Source organism: Falco biarmicus, chromosome 1 (assembly GCF_023638135.1).
Source record: "Falco biarmicus isolate bFalBia1 chromosome 1, bFalBia1.pri, whole genome shotgun sequence".
Taxonomy (NCBI): domain Eukaryota; kingdom Metazoa; phylum Chordata; class Aves; order Falconiformes; family Falconidae; genus Falco; species Falco biarmicus.
The window spans coordinates 25849132-25859421 of NC_079288.1; the positions used below are offsets into that span (position 1 = coordinate 25849132).

General features: G+C 61.8%; 2 protein-coding genes across 2 annotated transcripts; both read left to right on the forward strand.

The window, feature by feature from the left end:
- Nucleotides 1–1027: 1027 nt before the first annotated feature.
- LOC130159056 (coiled-coil domain-containing protein 183-like) lies at nt 1028–5065 on the forward strand. The gene is made up of 10 exons (XM_056360228.1): nt 1028–1286; nt 1414–1518; nt 1714–1912; nt 2193–2359; nt 2501–2561; nt 2644–2744; nt 3021–3193; nt 3548–3707; nt 3853–4321; nt 4838–5065. The coding sequence occupies exons 1-10, from the start codon at nt 1107–1109 to the stop codon at nt 4942–4944; spliced, it is 1722 nt and encodes a 573-aa protein (XP_056216203.1). The 5' UTR covers nt 1028–1106; the 3' UTR covers nt 4945–5065.
- Nucleotides 5066–7372: 2307 nt separating this feature from the next.
- Nucleotides 7373–10137, forward strand: LOC130159136 (sperm acrosome membrane-associated protein 6-like). Its single transcript, XM_056360411.1, has 7 exons — nt 7373–7631; nt 8140–8214; nt 8549–8617; nt 8870–8893; nt 8980–9057; nt 9322–9425; nt 9928–10137. The coding sequence occupies exons 1-7, from the start codon at nt 7373–7375 to the stop codon at nt 10135–10137; spliced, it is 819 nt and encodes a 272-aa protein (XP_056216386.1).
- Nucleotides 10138–10290: the final 153 nt, after the last annotated feature.

Consider the following 10290-nt stretch of genomic DNA (forward strand, 5'->3'; position numbering starts at 1 on the left):
CCGTCGCCTTGCAGGGTGCTGCCCCTTGGGCTTCTTGTGGGGACGGCCTGGGGCGGGCGGGTGGCTCTTGGTCCCCGCGTTGTCCTGCACGGTACCAACAGCGCCTTTGTGTCCCCCAGAGCAAGGCGGGAAGTTTTGCACGCAGCCGCGTGAGGAAAAGCGCAGTGGGACCAGAGAGCGGCTCCCCCGCCTGTGTGAGGCTGTGCAGGAGGACGTCCGTGCCCGGGGCCATAGCCAGCAGGTACCGTCGGGTCCCTCCTGCTCTACCCCTGCCTGGCGCTGGCCCTGTCGGGAGCGGGCGGCACAGGGCAGCACTAGGCTGGGACTGGCCCCAGGCTGGTGGTGATTGTTCTCTCTGCCCCTCTCGTGCCCACAGCACAACAGACGCAGCGTCTCTGCGACCTGCAGAGCGCCAAAGTCCTTGGGGGCCACTTTGGCCAACCAGACAGGGCCCAGCGCGCCCGGGCTGCTTGCAGGGGGCTGGGGCTGTGGGAAGGCTCAGAAGGACAGGGTGGGTGGTAGAGTGACCTGGTGCCGGCACAAGGACAGCCCCCCAGGGCTGGTGTGGTGCAACGGGGGGTGTTTGTGTGTGGTCCCACGGGTCCCTTTCCACTGCGGGACCCACCCGTGCAGATCCTCCTTGAGCTCCCTGAGCAGATCTGTTGTCCCGGCAGTGCTCCCGGCTGTCCCAGCCTGTGTGTGCCCAGGGCTGCCCGGGTTCCTGCAGCTCCAGCCGCATCCCTGAGAGAGAGATGCTGTCCCTGCCCTGCCCTTCACTGCCCGTCCCGAGGTTACAACGCGGTTATAAGCCCCGCTGCGGTGACAGAGACCCTGGCCCCGCAGAGCTGCCTTTGCCCGGGGGCCTCTTGCAGGGCCAGCGGCAGGCGGGTGCGGGGGGGGTGCTGCTGCTGCTGCTGCTGCTGCTCTCTGGCACCCCCGCAGCTGGGGCACTGATGGATTCGATTGACGCCCAGCCCTGGGTCTCAGTTAGGCAGCACCCCTAAGTCCGGTGTCCCCAGCTCCACCCTGGGGGCAGTTTTGCAGGCAGGACCCCCTTGTGCCGCGGGCACCCAGCAAGCTCTGCCTCCAGCCTGCTGAATGCTCGCATGCCCATCCAGGTGGCCCAGGAGAAGCTCCAGGCCGACATCTATGAACGGGTGAACACCTGCAACATGCTGCTGCACCAGGTGAGGCAGCGGAGACAAGTGCGGGAGGAGCTGCAGAGGCGGCTGCAGCAGCTGCAGGATGCTGCGATGCCTGACAAGCGGCAGCAGGCACAGGCGCAGGTACCTGGGACCCCCTCCTGGGCTGGCAGCACCTGCAGAGGGCTCTAATCCAGCCCCTGCACCCCCCAGCTGGCCTCTGGGCTCGGCATGCGGGGTCACCCCCTGTACCCCCCCACCTCTGCCCCAGGCCATTTGCCAGCTGGAGAAAAACATTGAGAAGGTGCTCCTCAAAGTCCACACTGGACAGAAGGTGACTGCCCTGTACCTGGCAGTGCGGGATGTCCTGAGGAAGGTGAGCTCCTCCCCACCGTGCCATCGTGCCACCTGCTCCCCCAGCAGAGACAAGGAGGTGCCCCAGGGGCAACGCTGGTGGGACGCCCCCCCTCCCAGATCAAAGAGGTCCTCCTGCTCCCCTCCATCTGCTGTCACAGCACGGGGGACCCCTGGGGCTCACTGGGGTGACGTGCTGTGGCTCCCTGTGTCCCAGGAGCTGGCCCACCTGCCTCCGCACCTGGACCTCCTGTGCAAGATGGCCGAGCTGTATGGTAGGGAGCTCCAGGACATGGATCTCATGGCCTTGGAGGCCTGCAAAGCCGCTGACAGAGCCAAGGTGAGATGGCCAGGGGCACCTCGGGGCCCTTTTGCACCCTCCAGAGCCCACCGACGGCACCATGTGCCCCGGAGCTGCTGAGTGTGCCTTCAACCAAGAGCAAAAGAGCCGGAGCTGGGCTTGCCCACAGCACCCCGATGGCTCCATAGCTCCTCCCGGGTGTCGCTCTTGGGCCGGGCTGCCCTGGGGCTGGGGACAGCCTGCCCGAAGCCCCAGCTATGGCGAAGGCAGCACGCTCCACCCGCCAGCCCTCCTTGCCCACTATCCTTCCCAGCCTGTCTACTTGGCGGCGGGGCTGGTCATTGCTGACCCTGGCCATCCCACAAGTTCAGCTGGCTGCCAAAGGTCCGTTCCAGCTCTGACAGCCACTTCTCCCTTCTCTGACACGCTCCAGGAGGACGCAAACAGGACGCGCAGCCGGATCCTTGCGGAGAGAGCACGCATGTACCGCTCCCGGGCCACCCAGGAGGTCTCTGTAGACACAGGGTGGCGGAAGGACGTGTACCAAAGGCACCTGAGAGCGGTGAGCTGGGGGTCCTGGCACAGGCCAGGCTGTGGGCAGACGGCAGGCATCGGTGCCGGGCCCCCCACGGGTCGGGGGCCTGCAGGGCCAGCTCCCCCCGGCTGTCAGCAGCGTGGGGGGTGACAATGCACATCCTTGCAGCAGGAGAGGCACGAGCTCACCGTGGACTCCCCGACCCCGGCCTCACAGGACCAGCTCGTGGGTGAGTGCCTGGCAGGGTGCAGGGGGGTGGGACGCGGGCACAGCCGCAGGCATCCTTCCCTGACGCTTCCCTCCCACCCCAGGCACCAGTCTGGAGGCCGTCAGGTCCCAGATGGAGCACGAGGCCAGGGTCACGCAGAAGATGCAGCAGGCCAAGGCTGCGCTGCAGTGCTCCAGGATCTGGGTAACGTGACCCCCCCCTCTGGCAAAACCCACGGCTGCTCAGGGCCCGGGGAGCTGAGAGCCCTCTGCTTGCCTTGTTTCATTGTGGGCTTCTCTGCCCTCCTCTGCCTCGGGAGACGCCCAGAGGCCCTCTGGGGCGGGCAGGGATGGCACCACACTTCTCCGTGACATGAGCTTGCAGCCGTCCATGGTGCACACGGCTCCCCGAGGCCACGGCCTGGGTCCTGTACCCTGCAGGAGCACCGGGGGCTGAGTCCTCGTGCTCTCCCCCGGCCAGGACATACCCGGCAGGCTCCTGGAACAGCAGAAGTCCTCGGCGGACCTGGAGCAGTGCATCAAGGAGGGCGAGGAGAAGAAGCGGGCACTGGCGGAGAGGCTGCACGAGCTGGAGCTGAACCTAGCTAAGCTGAAGTTTCACCAGCCCTCCAACACAAGCAGGTGTGCAGTCGTGTCCACCGGGCCACGGCCCTTGGCGGGGGGGACACGTGTGTGCCAGGTGTCCCGACACAGCAGGGCACCCCTTCCCACGTCCCACTGCAGCCGCCCACCCCTCCTGTGCCGCCAGGTTTTCTGAGCAGGGGGCTCCCCCAGCTCTGGGCCTGGCAGAGCACCCAAAGCTCCCGCTGCGGCGGCAGGAGGACCCCCGCTTCTGGCCTGGCGTGGGAAGTGGTACCAGCAGCGTGGAGCTGGGTTGCAGGCAGCACCTCTGCTCTGCATTGGCAACCTGAGCAGCTTTTGCAACAGCTCTAGGGTGTTCCTGCCCCCCCTGTGCACTTGTATGGATGTGAATGTGCTTGGCTCCAGGGTGCTGGAGGAGGAGCTGCGGCTGAAACTGCAGTGCCAAGAGGCTCGGCTGGAGGACATGCGGGCCCAGATGATGAGGAGCAAGGATGTTCTGCTGAAATGTGAAGAGGACATCGACAGCCTTTTCGTCCGCCTGCAGGGCATCACCGTGCCCGGCCAGGTACCCACATGGGGCTGGCGTGAGCTTGGCCCCGGCCACTGCCCGGTGGTGCAGCAGCACGGCGTGGAAACGCTTGGCGCAGCCACTGTCCCCCCGCCGTGGCTCGTTTTCCCCACCAAGGTGGTTGTTCTCTCTCTGACTCCAGGAGGATCCCGTCAAGGCCATGGCGGTGGAGGAGAAGCTGCAGCACTGTGAGCAGAAGCTGCGCTACCTGGTGCAGCGGGTGGCCAGCCTGCCCCACGACTGGCGCAGCCCCAACAAGGACAACAAGGTGCGCGGGGGCTCCATCCCTGCTGTGGCCTTTGGGCACCCGCACGGGGCTTTCCCATACGGCCCATCCCAAGCGTCCTCCCAGCTGGCAGGATGGAGGTGGCGCCAGGGGAGAGCCATGGAGCAGCTCAGCCCCCGGTGGCACGGGGCACTGCAGGGTGTGCCCCGCGCGGGGACCTCGAGGTGGGGCAGCCCTTGGCTTGGAACACCCACCTCCCCTTCAGCAAGTAACCCAGAGTGTCTTCCACAGATTTTTGCCGAGGTCCGTAATTTACTAGAGAACACCACTGCGGATCACCCACAGAACCTGAGGGTTTCCTTGGAGGACGCAGGCAGCGGCCAAGGTAGGAGAGCACAGCGAGGACACGTGCCACAGCAACCATCCCAGCCCCTGCCCGTGGGGATTCCTGGACATCCTTGCCTGTCTTCCACTGTCCCAGCAGAGCCCAACCCACGAGCTGCTTGTCCCAGGTGCTGTGGGACAAGGAGGGAGAGCCTTGGCTTCAAAATCACCTGGTTGTGGCCTCCTCCTGTTGGATGTTCTTGGGGGAGACCACGAGCTTTTGGCAGCTCTCTACTGTGTTTTTAACAAAGCGGGAGCTGTACCCACCACCCCCTGGCTCCAGGCCTTTCTGGGAAGCGCCAGCAGTGTTGAAGAGGGGCCACAGCGGTGGCAACCCCAGGCTCTGCAGGTCCCCCTGGGATGCGGGGCTGGCAGAGCCAGTCGGCAGTGCCTGTGCCTCAGGGCTCCGCACGATGGCTCTCTGGGATGCCACCAGCCCTGCAAAAGGTGCCGGCTCTGCCCAGGGACACGAGCGCACAGAGCCTCCACAGCCCACTCCTCTCCACTCTCTCCTCAGAGTCCTTGGATTCTGATGACGAATCCTGTGGCCTTGTCCTCACCCGGGAGGGCATCAAGAAGCAGGGGCTGCTCCTGATGAAAAGCAAGCAGCGTGGCAAGAAGTAGCAGTTTCTCCAGCAGACCTTTGCATGCCCCACAGCCACCCGCTGTGCTGGGCATGCCCCAGAGCCACCCGCTGTGCTCTTTGGCCGGCAGCTTTAATAAAGTAGATGTTTTGCACTCCTCACAGGCCTGTGGTACACCTGGAATGGGGGGGTCACTTCTGGCACCTGGGACGCCTGGGTGCTGAGCTGGCTTTGGAAGCACCCCCATCCCCGCCGCCCCTCACCCCGTTGCGCTCTCTGCAGAGGTGGGGATGGACCGGGCGGGGGAACCGCTTTCGTGGCCAAAGCAAAGCTGGGGTCAGGGTGGCTCTCTCCCCCTTGCTCCTGTGGGGCAATCGCCTTCGCGGGACCTCTGCAGCCCCAGACCACTGTGGGACCTCAAAGGGCTGTTGCCTGTCCAAGGCAGCTCTGGGGAAACGTGGGGCAGGGGCTGAGACCTGTCCAGGCATTGGACCTCAGGGTGGGGGTCTTCATGTGCATGCGTGGGAGCACAAGGGCAGACCCTGCCTCAGGAAGGGAGAGCCAAGTCTGAGCTGGAGCCCCCAGTCTGGGGCTGCCTGACCTGACCCGGCTGGGGACCCTTCCAGCTTCTGCCCTCCCCTGGCCCCCGCACACACGTTGTGCAACTCGTACTGATAACCCTGACCTCAGAGCACACGTCGGGCGCTACCTCTGGGCTGCGGGGCAGTGCCTGCAGGTAAGGTCTAACCCAGCATGAGCCAGGACAGCAGAGGATGCCACAGCGAGCCTGTGGCTCCCGGACAGGATCCCCAGCCCTGCTGACTGCTCACGGACACCCAGCCGTGGGCTCCACGGTGCCTTCGCTGCAAAGGCACTCCTAAAACATGGCTGCAAAGGGATGGTGCTGTTTCCCCAAGTACAGCCAGCACTGACAGGGAGACCCGCGCGGGAGAGTGGCACCTCGTCCCCTTCAGCCGGGGGACATCAACACCAGACCAGGCTTTCACTGTCCTCTCTGCTTGGTCCCTGTACTTCATGCCAACAGCACTTGTAACATCATCCCTAGGGGGAAGGAAGGGCTCTTTCCTTTCTGACCTTGGCAATACCTCTGGTGTAGATGGACTGTCATCCACATCATCCATCGACTGGCCGTCTACATCCAGAGCCTCATACCTGTTGTACAGAGTCACCTGGGAAGACGAGGTGGCCAAGGAGAGTTTGCCTGCCACCCCGAGCATGGACTTGCCTCCATTCACTCCTACCCTTTAAACCACCACCTTCAGCCTAGCAGAGGGAGGATACAGGATCCCCTTGATCTTGATTTTCTTCTGGTGGCTGTTCCTGTTTCTGTCTCATGGAGGGCAGAGCATGGTTCCACCAGTCTATGCTTTCCTCAGACTTCTCAATGCTCCTTGAACTTTCTACTTCCTCTTGTAGCTCTGCCACCAGGCTGAGCAGACCATCCACTTGTCCACACCCCACAGAGCTCTTCTCACCACTGCCATCCATGAAAGGCACTTGCATGCCCTGCAGCCCGAGGCCTGGATGCCTGCATGTTTTCACCGGAGCTCTCTCTGGGTTGCCACATCCATCCTGGTGAGTGCAGAGTACAGAGCTTTCTTCCAGGTGGATACCATAGCCAAGCTCCTCCTGGGAGAGTGATGACCACCAACTGAACTCGCTTCTTTTGCTGGTAGGATGATGACGCCCTTCCTGCGCAAACTGCCATGCAAACTGCTGCGCACACCCTGGCTGATCACCACACAGTTGGCCTGCTCTGCTGGCAGTGCTCCTGGCCACTAGTGCTCCATAGGCTGCTTTTTATGGGGGTGGGGTGGCTGCGGTTGCTCTGGCAATGCCTAGACCTTGAAAGCATCTTTCATGAGAGCTGTCAGCTCTCAGTGGGTGTCTCCGCTGCCCTGGCATTTTCCTGCCTTAGGAAACCCCCTTGTGCAGCAAGATCTGCCGCTCTACCGTGGATCGGGCTGGCTCACCTGGGTGGAAGAGCAAGGAGGTGTTAATGAGATGGGACATGGAGGAATGAAAAGGAGAAGCCTTGCATAGTTCCTCTCTGCAAGAGACTGGACTGGGGGTGCTGACAGGACAGGGTCATAGGGACAAAGGCAAGGAATTGGACATCAAAATAGAGGGGATTTTGGGTCACCAAGTAAAGTGACTGGCAGGGACTGAAGGCAGAAAATCTGGGGAGACCAAAATGAGGGTCTGGGAGCCCATTCTCCAGCCGACACACCCCAGGGGGCTCATATGTCTAGGTATCCCCACTCCTCTCAAGGGGGGACCCAGGTATCTGGGACCTACATAGGAACCCCGCTCTCTCCTGGGTATCCAGGCGCCTGGGCTCCACCTGGGAACCCCACTGTCTCCTGGGTATCCAGGCGCCTGGGCTCCACCTGGGAACCGTGCAGTTCCCTGGGGACCCAAGCATTTGGGTGCTGTACTTTGTGGCCATGGGGTGGTGGTGGGTGCTGGCTCCCAGGCTCCCTGGAAACCCAGGCATCAAGGCAGGGGGGCTTGCCTTGCGGCAATGGGTGGCCCTGGCATCCTGGCTCCCTGCGGTGCACTCCTGCCTGCTCTGCTTTGGGCCTCCCAGTCAGCGGGAACAGCTCTGCCATGACATTACTGGGGCCCCCCTCAAGGACCCTCGACATCAACGCTGCCTTGAGGCCCTTGCCCAGGCTGCTGAGCCACTTTCCTCTGTCACTGTGGGTGCGTCATGGGTTCCCCATCCTGACCGGCACCTCCATCCCACCAGGGACCTCCAGCCCAAGGGGGACCACCACTCTGAACAGGATCCCAGAGCCGTCTGGGGTTTCCCACTTCAACCGATGCCCTCATACTGACACGGGATCCCTGGCAGTTGAAGACCCCTTTCCTAAACAGAAACCCCAGGGACCCACCCCAGACAGGCACCCTACGACTCCCAACAATGCCAATGTCTCCCTAGTCCTGTCCTGGACCTCAGGGACCTCTGGGAACCCCAACCCTGCCTAGGACCCTGAGAATCACCCAAACCAGAACAGGGACACTGAGGACACCCTGGCCCTACCTAGGACCTCAGGAATCCCCAAGAATATCTGACCCTTCCCCAGTATCCCTAAACCCTGATCAGGACTGCAGGAACCCCCAGGAACTCCCAGCCCTTACTGGACCCTCCCATCCCTGAACCTCCAATCCCAACCCTGTACTGGTCTCAGCACACCTGTACTGGTCGCAGGGTCGGGGCAGCGTGATGTACTTCGGGAGATCGTCATGGATGCCCTGCATTTTCTGGAGAAGCAGAGCAAGACGAGTGAGCAGGGGATGTGGGACATGTGAGGGGTAGGGTCAGGACATGGGTCATGGGGGATAGGACACGGAGGCCTTGAATGGGGGGTGTGGTGAAATACAAGACGATATGGAGGTCTGGGGCTGTAAGGGGATAGCTGGGGAATCCTGAGGGTATGTGGGCTTCAAGGTATACAGCTTCTGGGGGGAGGGGCGGGGTGTTGGGGGGGTATTTGGGGATATATGGAACTCCAGTAGGGACATATGGGGTTGAGGCAAGTACAGAGGATCTGTGGGGTCTGAGGAGGGATTCTGGGGATCAGAGGGAGGTTACATTGTCTACCTGGCCTTCTGGACAGAGCCCTTTGAGGTGTCTCTACAGGCAGCCGTCAACGTAATCTGGGCGAAGCTGAGCCATCTGGAGAAAGGTATGGGGCCAGTGGGGACGCCCACCCAAGACTCCCACTCTGGAAATTCTCCAGGACCCCCACTAAAGGGACTGTCACAGACCCCCCCACCATGGACATCTACACCCCAGGGACCCCCACCTTGGGCACCCCCATCCTGAAGAAACCCCTGGGGATCCCATCTGGGCTGGACAAGGGACGAGCCCAAACAGCTCATCACAGGGATGCGGATCCCCAGTGATCCCCAGTCTAATGCTGCTTCCTCTCCACCAGCTCCAGCCTGTGTCCCGCCTTGTGGTGAGTGCCCGTCTCTCTGTCTTGCCACCCTCTGTCGCCTCATACATCTCCCATCCCCATGGGACCAGCAAGTCTCTCCATCCTAGGATACCAGCCAGCTGCTCGCGTCTTCCAGTGTGCTACCTGCCGCCTCGTGGACTGCCAGTTTCCCCTGGATTGCCCAGGTATGGGGACATGGTAGACCCAGGCATCCAGGCTGGTCTAAGTCCCACCCCGGCGCTGGGTGCCTCCAGGTCTCTGGGGGCAACTGCCATTCCTCATGTGTGGCCATGCCTGCTGGGCCCACCATGAACGCACAGCAGTGTGCTGAGGTGCATGCCTGTGCACCTCTACTGCGAGCACGTGAGCACTTGTAGTCACACAGGAGCACATTCATTCCTGTAAGTGCATGAGTAGATGTGAACTCACATGCTTCTCAATGCTCCCAGTGCAGGTCCTGCGGGCCCAAACAGATGAAACCGTCACACTGCACTGCTCTGTGCCCTTTGCCACCCTCCCTGGCCTGCCCGTTACCTGGATGTTTGCCAAGGACGTGAGTTGCATATATGCTTGTGCAAGGGTGTACACAGACATTCAAGAGAGGACTGGGCCTGGGTAGCAAGGCCTGCATGCACACAGTTGTGCGCTTGCCATAAGGACAATCCATAGATACAGGTATGGCTTATACAGTAGATATAAGTAGCACGTGTGTAAGCATGCACAGGATGCAAGCAAGTGCTGACCCATGTGAAAGGTGCACACAAGCAAGAGGCAGGTCACTTGTGTTTGCAGATTCATGTGTACTTGTGTGCACACGTGTGGCAAGGAAGTGGCTTTTGCTCTGCTTGTGCATCCCTCTGTGCATACAAAGAGCACAAGGAGCACGTGGGACATAAGGTGCATGCACATGCATGAGTAAAGGGTACAAGAAGCATGCTTCATCACGCGGGACATGACAAGCATGTGCAGGACACGTGTGCCTTTGCATGCACATGTATATTGTTTCATGTACCTGGTGGACCAGGCTGCCTTGATGTGTTCCCCCCCTTCCCCAGCTGTACACACAGGACCTGACACTGTTTGAGGAGCTGCAGGGAAGCACAGAGGGATCTCGCATTCTGATCATCCATGACCCCATTCCAGGAACCATCGCCTGTTCCCTGGGGGAGGTTTATGAGCCATTGGTCCGCAAGTACTTCTACCTCAACGGTGCGCCCAGACACCTGAGTACCCTTGGGGGCAGTGAGCAGTGTGGGGTGAAGTAGCACCCCAGACACCTGGGCCCATGGGCGGGGGGTGCATGGGGTGTGAGTAGGGTGCCAGTACACCTGGGTCCATGGTGGACAGGTGTAGTGGAGCAGGTGTTCCCTGATGCCTGGCTTCTCTGGGGACAGTGGGGCACATGGGGTGGAGCAGGG